Raw genomic sequence first — 13124 nt, 5'->3', positions numbered from 1 at the left:
GGGCTGTAGGTAGTAAGGAAATTAAATTTTCTTTTGCCTTTGTTTCCCACATCACTGACCAGCTGAGTCACTTCTGGTTATTATAATTTTATTGGTGCTATCAAATGAAACTGTCCCTGATATTATTAACTTTACTTCTCCATATGATCCCAATGCCAATTGCTCTGTTGAAATTTTATGAGCAACTGCTTGTAAAATTATTGCTGCTTCTGGCCAGTCCATGAGCTCATTCGTTGTAAAAGAAACGGGATTCAAAACGGATTCTCTCATGTCCAGAAACTTTATACTATTTCACACATTTAAAAAATTTAAGAAACATTTTTACCTCTTGAACCTCACAGGAACAGCAACGGGATTTGGACCTCTGGCCGCAGTTTGCAACACCCTCGTTCCCTGTAAATAACGCATAGGTTTCCATGGAAACTCCTATTTTCCGCTACCGGAACACAGGAGGTAAAGTAGGGATATAGCTGTTTGCAGAGGTGCCTGTGGGGTAAGTTAATGCACGCAACGTGCCCAGATCACCGCCTAGCGTTTTAACTATTACTATTTTGGAACCGAGGTCAGATACCCAGCTAAAGGTCAACGGTTGGGTCCGATCCTACGGGGCCGCGGGCGCAGCCAACGCATAACCCGCTCCGACTTCCGTGAATCTTTGCGAGATTAGACTTCCGCCCTGGTCGAGCCGCCAAGGCCCCAGCTGAGATCCCTTCTCTAGAATTCCGGAAGAATCGGAGAATCTGGAGGGCAACTAGTCTGGAGGGAGCAAGATTGGCCACCTCCACCGGGGAGGCGGGACAACAGGCGGTCGCTGGCGTAAGACTAGCCTGCGATTGGTCAGTGCAGTATCGGGCTGGTTGGTTAGAGTCCGGCGGCGCTTGTCCATAGGCTGGCGCGGAAAGGGGCGGGGAAACGAGGTGGCGAGGCGGCCATTGATCCGTGCGCTGGGGTGAGACGCTTATTTGCGATTGGCCCGCAAGTGGGGAAGGCAGCGTTTGGCCTCGTTCAGCGATTGGCCTAGGAATGGGATGCCGGCCTTTTATTGGCTACTACGTCTCGAGCCCGGCAAAGTGGAGCGCCGAGCGGTCAGCGATCGGCTGGCGAGGGCTGGAGCGGGCGTGCAGACCGCGAAGACCGCGTGCGATTGGTCAGCGCCGGGAGGGCATCCCCGGTGCGGGGTCCTGCGGCTCGGTGGGCTATGGCTTCCGGCGGCTGGCGCTGGCTGCGCGCCCTGCGGGCCGTGGGGCAGCCCCTGTTCCAAGGCCGTGCGCTGCTCGTCACCAACACGCTGGGCTGTGGTGTTCTCATGGCGGTCGGGGACGGTGTGCGCCAATCCTGGGAGGTCCGCGCCCGGCCTGGCCAGAAGTTCAACCCCCGGCGCTCAGGTGAGCAAGTCTGGAGCCACTGGCCCTTGACCCCGGGGGACCTTTGAGCCCAATCTCAGAATCGGAGACCCCTGACCTGTGGCCTCAATTCCCGGCGGGACCCTTGACCATGGTGTGCATCCAAGACCCTCATAGCCCACGCTCGGGTCTCCGTCCCTCCTCCTCACCCCGGGGTCTCAGTCCGCTCCCCACCTCAGGTCTCCATCTCCTTCTACTTCCTGGTCCCTGTCCCCTCCCGGCCCCAGTTTCCGCCCACCCCCTCGTCCGCTTCCCTTACTCCAACACTGAGACCAAACACTGAGCACTGGAAACTACACCAAGGATAGTCAAGGGCTCAGCGTCTGGACCCAGCCAGCCTGGGATTGTGCCTTGGCCCCACACTTCCCTACCTGTTATGCCTGTTTCCTCCTCCGGAAAGCAGAGCAGTGGTAGAACCCGCTCTCAGGGTAGTGAAGGGATTGAGGAGAGAAAACGGGAGAGGAGCCACTGGAACGGTGCCTGGCAGTGGGGCTTGTAATGGAAGAACTTACAGGTGGGCTCGGGGAGGGCTTCAGGTTTATCAGGGAGGGAGGGTACCATGGACTGGGGACTTGCTGGCCTGGCCTGACTCTTGAACTGCTCTCAGCGAGCATGTTTGCAGTGGGCTGCAGTATGGGTCCCTTCCTGCACTACTGGTACCTCTGGCTGGACCACCTGCTCCCAGCGTCTGGCCTCCGTGGCCTCCCAAACGTCCTCAGGAAGGTCCTCATCGACCAGCTGGTGGCCTCTCCCATGCTAGGCGTCTGGTACTTCTTGGGTAAGGAGCCTTGTGAGCTTGGGCTCTGCCCCCCCCCCCCCCCCCGCCCCATGTCAGGAGGGGCAGAGCCAGCTTTGTGTTAAGAGGGGTGCTGAGTTGGCGTTTCTGATGGGCCTCTTCTGTGTGTGGCTCTGGACTGGGTGCTGGGTCACAGTAGCGCCAGGACAGACCCACGGGGGGCAGGTATGAACGGCAGAGTCGGACAGCAGTGCTTTGTGTAGGAGGGATGAAGCGGTGTTGGGTGGGGCTGCCCTGGGCAGTGGTTGGGAGGACTGCCCAGAGGAGAGGCCACTCCGCTGAGACTTGAAGAAGGTGCCAGCAGGCATGAAGAATGGCCCATGCAAAGGCCCTGAGGCTGAAAGAAGAGTTGCTGAGGCTAGGGTTGATGGGGTATAATCATCCAGCCCTTGGCTCTGAGAAGAGTGTCAGCCCCGCCCCCCTGAGCTTAGTTTCCTCCTTTGTGAAAGAAATGAAATAAAACAGCCTCAGCCTCAGGAAAGGTGCATCTACCTTGGGGTGCCTGTGTGTCTGTTTGTCTGTTTGTTTGTTTGTTTTTAGAGTAAGGGAAGTGGCAGGGGCAAAAGGGAGAGGGAGAGAGAATCCTAAGCAGGCTCCATGCCCATTGCAGAGCCCAACTTGGGCTCAGTCCCAGGATCCTGAGATCATGACCTGAGCCAAAAACCAAGGACCAGTTGCTTAAACTACTAAACCATCCAAGTGCCCCTAAGGGAGTGTGTGTTTATTTCTGACCTCTCCCTCACTGGAACCAACTTGTTCTGCTGTGTTCCTCCACACCAGCCATTCTGCTGTGTGTGGTCCTTCCCACCTCAAGGCTTTTAAATTTCTTGGTCTGTCTGCCTGGGACACCACTGTCCCTCAGGGTTCCTGCCCCATCTGCTCCATCACCGGTACTCCCGAGCCTCTGACACTCTTAATTTCTTGGTCTCCTTCCCAGGCCTGGGCTGCCTGGAGGGCCAAACCCTGGATGAGAGCTGCCAGGAGCTGCGGGACAAGTTCTGGGAATTCTACAAGGTGGGCCCTGCCCACCCCTTCATTCCCTTGCCCTGCCCTTCGCAGCCCCCCACCTCCACCCCTATGCCAAGGCCCCACCCCTCACCACACTCCCACCCCTCCCCGCAGGCCGACTGGTGCGTTTGGCCGGCAGCCCAGCTGGTGAACTTCCTCTTCGTGCCCCCGCAGTTCCGAGTCACCTACATCAACGGCCTGACGCTGGGCTGGGACACGTACCTCTCCTACCTGAAGTACCGGGTGAGCTCAGTGGGTGGACCAGACACCCAGGGGGCTCCTCAGGGGCCACATGTGTAAACTCCAAGTGGCAGTTCCGCTGTGCTCTAGGGTGAGGTCCTCCTGGGCCTGTGATAATCTGCCAAGCACAGCAGGTGGGCACGGAGCTGATCCCCAGCAGGGTGAACACCCAGCCTCCCTGCTGTTGGATGACCTTGGCCGGGTTCCTGCTGTGTCTGTCCCACAAGACTGAGCCTAGCGAGAAGACAGGTGGGTGAGGACTCGCTTGGGTGAAGAGGAGTCCACAGGGGTGGACGGGCTATGTGACCAGACGCCTCTTGCACGGACAGATCCGGAGCCATCCACTCCTGGCTGTGTGGCCCTGGGCACTGTGCAGACTGAGCTGCCCCAGCCCTCCCAGCTGGGTGCCAGACAGGGCGAGACTGACTCTGGGCACAACAGGCCTGGTCCCGGCCCCTCCCCAACCCCTGGGCATCTGGCTGGGCTGCCTCTTCCAAGCCCAGTATAAGACCTGTTTCCCCATCTGGAAGACAACCGTGAAGATGGTCATCCGGGAGCCCCTCTCACCACAGGCCCTCCGTGAACCAGTGACACACGTGTTCCCATCTACAGCACGTGGCCCAAGCCAGGCAGTCCCAAGCCCCAGCCCCTCAACACGGTTATGAGCTGGGTGTTGGGCACAAGGCGGGGACACAGCCTGGAGTTAGCCCCCAGAATCCGGAGCCTAAGGCAAGGCCTAGTGGCCTCTGTCTCATACTCAGGTCACAGGCTGTAGAAATTCTATTAAATTCTCTCATCATTGCAATTCCTGTGGGTGACCAAGGCCACCATGGCAGGCTGGCACTCATAGGGACACAGCGTCATCCATTCGCTTTATTGGGTGTGTGTAGTGTTGTCATGACATCTCCTGGGGATTTGGGGGGCACGTTTGACACTCATGACGTCAGAACAGGTCTGGTGTTGGGGGGGAGTCCCAGGGTGGCGAGTACCCACAGCAGCCCTCACCTCCAAATAAGGGTAAAACGTAGGGGGTGAGGAGCCAGGCAGGCCATTACCTGGCTCTGGTCCACCCCGTGGTCCATGCTGAGATCCCCACCACAGTGGCCTTGGCCCACCAAGTCACAGCCGACAGGCTTGCTGACCTGACTGCGTCCCCTCACCCAATCAGCCTGCCCTGGGGGGGGGGTCATCGGGCCCCCTCTGCAAAACTGGTAACTGTTGATAGGGGTGAATTTTTAAAAAAGGTGGGTTCTTGAGAGGAGGGGGAGCGGTGAGTTCACAGGGCCACGACACGCCACAGCAGAGTGGGGACAGGGCTGTATGTACAGGGCGGGAGGGGGAGGGGGTGGGCAGGGAGCCTGAGCCCCTGGGGGACCTCTCCAATAAATAAATAAATAAATAACTACGATAATAAATAAGAGTGAGGGGCTAAGTTGGGGGTGGGGGTCTCACGCCCTGGGCCGGTGCGGGGCTGGATCGGGCCCAGGGGGTGGGCAGGGGTGGGGCCGGGAGGGGGCGAGGGCAGCTCTCAGCAGGCGCAGTCCTGGTGTGGGGGCGCCTGCTGGTCCGTGAGCTGTGGGCCCTGCTTGGCGCCCGTGACTGCGGGGTCGGCCGTGTCCAGAGACTCGGACATCTTCTCACAGATGACATCCACCAGGCGCTCAAAGGTCTGCTTGACATTAATGTTGTCCTTGGCGCTCGCCTCAAAGAACTCAAAGCCTGTGGGTGGGGAGGGGAGGGGTGAGGACCCCGGCCCCACCCCCACCCCATCCCAGAGACGCTTCTCAGAGGGCAGGGAACATCTGGAGATTCCTGGTGCTGACCACTTGTTAGAAGCACCAAGTCCTGCAGGGAGGCGGCTCAGCCCTGTTTCTCATACTCTTTCCTTTGCTCTAAAACTGTCCCCTTGTCGTCTCCAGGCACCCCCCGCCCCAGACCTATTTCCTTGCTCCTGCCATCAGCTGTAATGTGTGCACTGGCCCCTGGCAGCATCTGAAACTCCCAACCACCTGGGCCCTCCCTTGCTTACACACCCTGTGGCTCCCTGTCGCCCTCACAGGAGTCCCAGATCTTCGCCGTATCGTTCAGGCCCTGCGTGATCAGCCAGGTTTCCCCCAAGTGTCCCTTGTGTTCCAGCCATAGAAATTTACTTGCCAGAACACCCAGGATCTTCCCCAGCTCGGGCCTTTACCTACAGTTTCCTTTGCCTGAGAGACCACCCTTTGCCTGAGCTCCAGATCTAGCACCTTCCTCCAGGTCTTACCTACACCAGGCAGAGCAGCTCGCCGCCCCCATCAGTGCATTGCCCCAGCCCGGGTCTCTCCCTCCACCCCCCTCTTGGGCCTAGCAAACCAACACGAGGCTGGCAGTGAGGGTGTCAGAGTGAGTCAGTAACTTAACTGCACAGCGAACTCCTATGCATCCTTCAGGATCCAGCTTCTGGCTCCAGGCCATTTGCAGAAAGTGTGAATTGGCTGGATTCAAATCCAGGCCCTGTCCTGACTTTGCTAGGAGGTCTTAGGGGTAATCCCCTCCCCTTACAGGGCCTCAGGGTCCCTTTTGTAGCCTGTTGGTGTGTAGCCCCGCTAGGCACTCACCGAGGTGGTCAGCCAACTGTCGGCCACGCTCGGATGATACCACCCGCTCATCCTCCATGTCGCACTTGTTCCCCACTAGCAGCACCTGGGCATTGTCCCATGAGTACGTCTTGATCTGGGTCGACCTGGAGGAAGCAGCGATGAGTGGGTTAGGCCTGGGAAGATTCAAGCTCCACTGACCTCTGTCTCCCCCTCCCTCGCCACCCTCTAGCCCCCCACGTCCCGATTATTGCTTGAACTTGGCAGGCTTGGTCCTTCCTCCTGGCCTCTGTCCTGCCAGGAACACGGTCCCACAGCTCCCTGATCTTCAAAAATCCCTTTCACGCAGGTTTGCCTGCCCTTCCCAGAGCCCCACCCCCCAGACACAAGACCTTCTCCCTCTGCTAATTCAGAAATTTCCCTAAAATGTATCATTACTTTGGGCAGGAATGTAAACGTTTCTGTTCTTCCGTCCAATACAAACTGACCTTATATTTTCTGCCCCTTCCCTGATTTTTTTTTCTTCTTAACCTATAAATTTACAACGAGCTCCTTTATTCCCCTTAGTTGGAGCCAGTGCTACGTTTTTGTTATTACAGAGCAGGTCAGAATCCAGCTCCAAAGACCGTCTGGGAGGGCGTGAGGCTGTGCTCACCAGTCCTGCACGGCGTTGAAGGACTCTTCATTGGTAATGTCATACATGAGGATAAAACCCATGGCTCCCCGGTAGTAGGCAGTGGTGATGGTCCTGTACCGTTCTTGCCCTGCTGTGTCCTGGGAGGAAGAAAAGACGGGGGTCAGAGAGGCCCCACACGTGAACAACTAAGAGTGGAAACCAACTCTGAAATTGTCCAGTCCAGCCCCGGTGAGAACTGGAGAGGAGCAGGGGCCAGCCCAAAGGCACAGTGGGTCAGGAAAGCCGACTGGTCACCTACACGGAGAACATGGGGTTCAACCACCCTCTGGAGGCAGGTACCTACAGAATCATTCCGTCATTCATTCAACATACCCGCGCATTCACCTGTGTGTGCCACACCCCGTGCTGGACACCGGGGACACAGCTGTTAACAAAATGGACAAGAATCACTGCCTCGTGGAACCAACTACCCAGTACAGAAAACAGACGATAAACACGTAAAAAGGAAGAAAATGTATCCCATATCAGAGAGTGATGTAGACAGAGGAGAAAAAGAAAGTTGGACAGACATGGCCGGGCAGTGAGCGAGGGTATGATTTTAGAAGCTGAAGGGAGTGAGGAGGGAACCATGTGGAGATTTGGGGAAAGAATCCAGGCCAAGGGCACAGCAGGGGCCAAGGCCCTGGAGTGGGTCTGTGCCGGGTGCATCTGAGAAACAGTGAGGAGGTGGAGGTAGAAGGAGACAGACCAGGCAAGGTCTCCCAGGCCAGGGGACGGGTGAAGTTAGAGCCATGGGAACACAGCACAGAAGGGACAGTTCCAGCTTGGGATTTAACAGGTTCCTTCAGGCCTCCATGGGGTTAAGGGAGGTGGCCAGTAGACCCTACAGAAGGTGCTTGCTCCTGTCCCAGAGGATGAGGTTGGGGCCAAGATCCTGATGAAACCTCATGAAGACTCACAAGAAAGAACATGAAGGGGGAAACTGAGGTACCGAGCTAAGTGATGCTCTCCATAACAGCAGGCAGAGGAGGGGACCCAGCCTTGGCTCCTTCCTCACTCCTGGAGAGTAGTGATGAGGCACCCATGGGAGAATAGGGCACTGTCTTCTGGGCTTCTAGCCCCTGATACACAGTAGGCACCCGATAAATGCCCAGTGTGTGAATGAATGAATCAAGGCAGGAAAGAGGCAAAGTAGGGGCTGCTTTTCTGGAAAGGTAAACTGGTAAGAGACAGGAGCTCTCCAGCTGGACCCACCCAGATCTGCAGCTTGATCCTCTTGTCGTTGCGGTAGATGGTCTTGACCTTGAAGTCGATGCCCACAGTGCTGACGAAAGCAGGCGTGAAGGAGTCGTCTGCATAGCGGAATAGGAATGAGGTCTTGCCCACGCTGCTGTTGCCAATGATGAGGATCTTGAACATGTAGTCAAAGTTCTGGTCCGAGGACTCTTTCTGCCCATAGCGTGAGTCTGTGGCGGATGCCATCTGGGTGTGCAAGGTGTAGGTAAGCCTGAGGAGTCCCATTCCAGACCCCAACTGCCCAAGTCCCAGGCACAGGGTGAAGAGAACTCCAGAGCTCTTGAGAGGGACTAGTGTTTATAGAGATTACCCTCATCTGGTCAGGAGCCCCAGTACCAATGGTGGGGCTCACGGCAAAGGGTGGGCCATGACCTTGAAAGGCCGGAAGTGTCAAGGGAGGAGCTCAGAGAGATGGGGACACCCCTGTAGACCCCTCCAGCACGCCTTTCCCCCCAGGTCGGGCTGTAATTCTACACTCTTAAGGCTGAGCAGGTAGGGGCAGCTGCGGCCGGCCCCGCCCCCCATCAATCATTTATGTTGCTCAGAACGGACGCAAGTGCATACGCGTGTACGTTCCCGCGGGGATGTGCGTCGCAGCTCGCAAGCAGGGAAAGATCGGGCTGAGACAGCTGGTCGTGTGATAGGGGCGGGGCGTGCACACGCTAACGTGCACGCAGTAGGAACACACCCGTTCACGCGTGTGCACATCAGAGTCGAATACACTCGGTGCACAGGAAAGAGACACAAACACTTGTGCGCACACCAACACACATATGCAAATGTACAAACCCACCCGTGCTCAAAGCCTCCTCCACCTATGCAGGCGTGTACACGACACCCACGCGGACACGCATTCCCGTGCACGCACACGCACAGTCCATGCGTCTCCTTCCATCGGCGTGCGGCATGCACTCTCCGGGGTCGGGACACCCACAGGGTCACACGAGCATACCCCGGTACATAAGCAAAAGGGTATGCACACAGATCCGCTGGCACAGGCGGGCGCGCACACGCGTGTTCACACCACACGCACGCGCACGCACCGAGCCTCCCGCGCGCACAGCTTCCCGCAAGGCACTAGCCTCCCCTCCCCCTCCGCCGCAGAGGCCAGGGGCGGGGGGGTGGGGGTGAGGAGCGGGCAGTTAGGGGGAGCCAGGGCCCTACCCATACTAAGGCTGTGACCGCCGCATCCTTCCCCGATTTAACCCTAGCCAACCTCGTCCCCTACTCGGGCAAGCCCATCAGTCAAATGAAGGTTATGTAGGTGTTCGGAGAGGCGGCGACCCAGGCCGCCCCGCAACTCACCTTGCCCTGCACCGATGCGGTCGTGACCCTAGCGGCAGCGACTTTTTGGTGGCGGTGGTGCCGGGGCCCCCTGCGTTGATGTGGGGCTGCGCGACAGGGGCAGCGGCGGCGGCAGCAGCGGCTCAGGCCCCTGCAGTCCGCGGTGACGTCCTGCAAAGAGTGAGGCGGGGCCTCACATGCAGATACAGCCGTGACGCCATCCTGGGGCGGAGCCGCGCCTGGAGAAGTAGCCCGCTGACGCACGTAGAAGCCAGGAGGGGCGGGGCTCCTGCGCAGATTGACGCACGAATGGGGCGGGAGCCAGTGTGCTTATCCAGTAGCGCGCGGGGGAGGTGTCTACTTGCTCCGCCTCCTGCCTCTGTCAGGGAGGCGGGACTGAGTGCCAACCTCTCACTGGCTTAAACGTCCGAGCGACGGACTGAGTACCAATCAGAGATCACCACCTTTCTGTTCTGGTCCAATGATGGCTCCCAAGTGGTTGCGGGGATAAAGGGTTGAGGCCTTCACCGAGCCTGGGTCTTCAGGGGGCGTTCCCTTTCCCCGCCCCCTCCCACCTTTGGTGTGGGACTTCCGTGGTCCCCGCCCTGTTTTGGGTGCAACGACCTCTGGTTAAAAGCGTTCCCAATTCCCAATCTCAGAAAAGAGGAGTAGGCAGCTGAGAGTTGCTCCATGCTCCCTAACTACGGGTTCAAAATAAGGATAAATGAAGAAAAAGCGACAGTAGGGGTCAAGAGGGACTCCTTGCAACTTCTGAGGTTTAAGATCTCCAAAGAGGACCGGGTTGGTAGATGCCCGATCCTGTTTCTGAGATGAAAAAAAAAAAAAAAAAGAAGAAAAAATTGGGATCAAGGGAACTAATTTCTAGAAAAGAAGGAAAGGGCTAACCGACCCAAGAACCCCACCTCTCCCTGAGCCCCACTTTGCGGAGAAAAATTCGAAGATAATGCTGAAGGAGGGCAAAGAAACGGCTCACCTCCTAAATCCCCGCAAACCTGCAGGAAACAACGACGGGAAATGGGGAGGGTCTTAGCGAGGTTCAAAGACCCCAAAATAAAGATGGGGCTGGGAGATGCTTAACCGATCCTGGTTCCTGACTTAAATGACAGGGAACCCATTCCCCCCATCCTGGGTAAACAAGACTCAGAGAGTGGAGACTTTGGGGACTGAAGGGCTCAGGCGTTTATTTCCCCAAATCTTGAGGGGGGACATGTCAGAATGGCGGAGGGGGGCGGGAGAATGAGATCCTTACCCCCTTTTTGGATCCCTCCCCCTCAACTCTGGTACCCAGACCAGGAGGAGCGTGGCCCCCAGAGAATCCTGATCTCCTTGCTTGCTTCCTCCCCAGGCGCGGGGCGGGAAGGGCGGGCGGTGTTCGTCCTGTTTATAAAAAGCTCGCCAGCTGCGGAGGCGCCTAGAGACCAGAATAACTTAGCGCCTCGAGCCCGCCTCCTCCCCTCGCCCCCTGGAAGTGCGGGACGTCCCTCACTTTTCCCGCAAGCGTTTGGGAAACCTATTTTTATTAAGGGCAACATTTTTGTCCCTCTCCTCCACTCGAGACTATAAAAGTATTAAGAACCTACTGCGGAGAATTGGAAAATTGAGAAAAACATGAAAAATAAACAAAAATAGGGGCGCCTGGGTGGCTCAGTGGGTTAAAGCCTCTGCCTTCGGCTCAGGTCATGATCCCAGGGTCCTGGATCGCGTCGGGCTCTCTGCTCAGCGGGGAGCCTGCTTCCTCCTCTCTCTGCCTGCCTCTCTGCCTACTTGTGATCTCTGTCAAATAAATAAAATCTTAAAAAAAAAAAAAAAGGAAAGAAAAATAAACTAAAATAAATTCACCCCCGATCTCCCCCTCCAGGGAGACTGGCAGTCGGTGGCGCCCTAAACACGGCTGGCCCAGGAACAGGCCCCATCCCGGTGGAGGTGAGGATCCCGTAAGGCTGCTCAGCTTCCTCACTTCCCAAATGCTTGTTTTGGGATTTGTACGTGGGTGGCACCTGAACAGAAATACCTGTTTTGGTGCCCCCCCCCCCAGGAGAAAAGGCCTACAACAAGGCACGTCGTTGCTGAACAGAGGGATTTTTTTTTTTAAATGTATTTATTTGAGAGACAGAGCACAAGCAGGGGAAGGGGCAGAGGGAGAAGCAGACTCCCCACTGAGCATGGAGCCTCACACGGGGACCAATCCCAGGACCCTGGAATTATGACCTGAGCCAAAGGCAGACCCTAAACCACCTGAGCCACCCAGGAGCCCTTGGATTTTTTTTTTGTTGTTGTTGTTTTTTTTTTAATTTAAATTTTTTTTTAAGATTTTTTATTTATTTGACAGACAGAGATCACAAGTAGGCAGAGAGGCGGGGGGGGGGGGGGGGGGGTGCGTGCGGGTGAGCAGGCTCCCGGCTGAGCAGAGAGCCTGAAGCCGGGCTCCATCCCAGGACCCTGGGATCACGACCTGAGCCAAAGGCAGAGGCTGTAACCCACTGAGTCACCCAGGCACCCCGGGATTTGTATTTTAAATTAAAAATAATAAAAAGGCCTTTATTGTTAAGAATCAACATTCCACTCCAGAATTAAGGACAGTTGCATGGGGGACTGTTGCGCAGGGGTGGACGCCAGAGCTGGTAAGAGAAAGGGATTAAACCCTTCTAAGGGTTAACCCATCCCACTTAGAGTAAAGCCCAGACTCCACCTCACAGCCCAGGCCCCCTAGCCACCTACCTCCCACCAGCTAGCTACCTCCCCATCTCATCTTTCTCCTCCAGTTAGATGCTCCCTTTGGTTCCAGGGGGCAATCCTGCCTCAGGACCTTTCTACCTGTTGTTCCCGCTGCCTGGAGCACTGTTCCCCAACCTCCTTCCGAACCTGGCTCTCTCATCCCCTTCAGATCTCTGATGGACACCCACCTCCTTTCAGAGGTTCCAATTTCATGTCACCTCCTATCACATCACCATATTTTTCCTTCCTGGCACATCCTGTATCAGAAATAATTATTTGAGGGGAGCCTGGGTGGCTCCATCAGTTAAGAGTCCCACTTGACCTCAGCTCAGGTCTTGATCTCAGAGTCATGAGTTTAAGCCTTGCATTGGGCTCCACGTTGGATGTGGAGTCTAATTAGAAAGAGAGAGAGAGAGAGAGAGAGAAAGGAAAATAAATAATTATTTGAGTTATTTATCCATTAGCCATCTAAGACCTCTGAGAGTTAGGAATTGGTGTCCCTAACACCTAGACCCGTGGACACAGTAAGTGCCCTGTGATGGTATGATATGTATGAATGAATGATTGGAGAGAGGGTAACTTTGGTTAGGGAGGTTAGGACAGAGCTCCCTGGAGAAGTTAAAGTGAGCAGGAACCTGAAGGAGAAGGAGCTGCCCAGAGGAGGCGGCGGGGGAACAAGACTCCAGAAAGGGGGAACAGCAAGGTGGCTCAGTGCCCAACTCAGGACGCATTCTTCTCAGATGTCACCTGTTGCAATTATGTGATCCTTAAAAAGAGCCCGTGTTACCCATGAAGCAATAAAAGCTCAAAGAGGTTAAGAGACTTGAAATTGTCCATATCCATCTCTAGGGGATACCAAGGATGGAGTGGTGGACGTGGCCCAGACCTATGGGGATCAGGGTGTGGAGAGGGTAGTGGACATGAATTAAAAGAATCCCCGAGAACTTCTACTAGTTCCAGCCTGGTATGGGGGTGGGGGTCAAAGAGGACTTTGCAGGGGAGCAGATGCTGAGCTGAGACCCAACGGGTGAGGATGAGGGGGGAGGAAGAGCAATCCAGGAGGTGGGGACAGCATGTGCAAAGGCCCTGAGTTGGTGCCACAGCTTGGGGAATGGAAAACCACCAGCATGGGTGGAGTGCAGTCAATA

General features: G+C 56.2%; 2 protein-coding genes across 3 annotated transcripts; one reads left to right on the top strand and one right to left on the bottom strand.

The window, feature by feature from the left end:
- The first annotated feature begins 953 nt into the window (after positions 1–953).
- MPV17L2 (MPV17 mitochondrial inner membrane protein like 2) lies at positions 954–4252 on the top strand. 2 transcript variants are annotated; one of them, XM_004760954.3, is made up of 4 exons: positions 961–1385; positions 2011–2181; positions 3137–3213; positions 3322–4252. In XM_004760954.3, the coding sequence occupies exons 1-4, from the start codon at positions 1199–1201 to the stop codon at positions 3505–3507; spliced, it is 621 nt and encodes a 206-aa protein (XP_004761011.1). In that variant the 5' UTR covers positions 961–1198; the 3' UTR covers positions 3508–4252. The 2 variants fall into 2 exon arrangements, with proteins under 2 accessions (XP_044937553.1, XP_004761011.1); XM_045081618.1 differs by lacking the exon at positions 3137–3213 and having other exon boundaries at positions 954–1385.
- Positions 4253–4307: 55 nt separating this feature from the next.
- On the bottom strand, positions 4308–9482 carry RAB3A (RAB3A, member RAS oncogene family). Its single transcript, XM_004760956.3, has 5 exons — positions 9262–9482; positions 7915–8142; positions 6679–6797; positions 6045–6169; positions 4308–5166 (listed from the first exon to the last, which is right to left on the bottom strand). The coding sequence occupies exons 2-5, from the start codon at positions 8140–8142 to the stop codon at positions 4976–4978; spliced, it is 663 nt and encodes a 220-aa protein (XP_004761013.1). The 5' UTR covers positions 9262–9482; the 3' UTR covers positions 4308–4975.
- Between the last annotated feature and the right edge of the window lie 3642 nt (positions 9483–13124).

The sequence above is a fragment of the Mustela putorius genome, unplaced genomic scaffold (genome assembly GCF_011764305.1).
Source record: "Mustela putorius furo isolate JIRA1106 unplaced genomic scaffold, ASM1176430v1.1 tig00000095_pilon_pilon_pilon, whole genome shotgun sequence".
Taxonomy (NCBI): domain Eukaryota; kingdom Metazoa; phylum Chordata; class Mammalia; order Carnivora; family Mustelidae; genus Mustela; species Mustela putorius.
The sequence above is the reverse complement of the archived record's forward strand: the minus strand, read 5'-3'. Positions and strand labels throughout refer to the sequence as shown.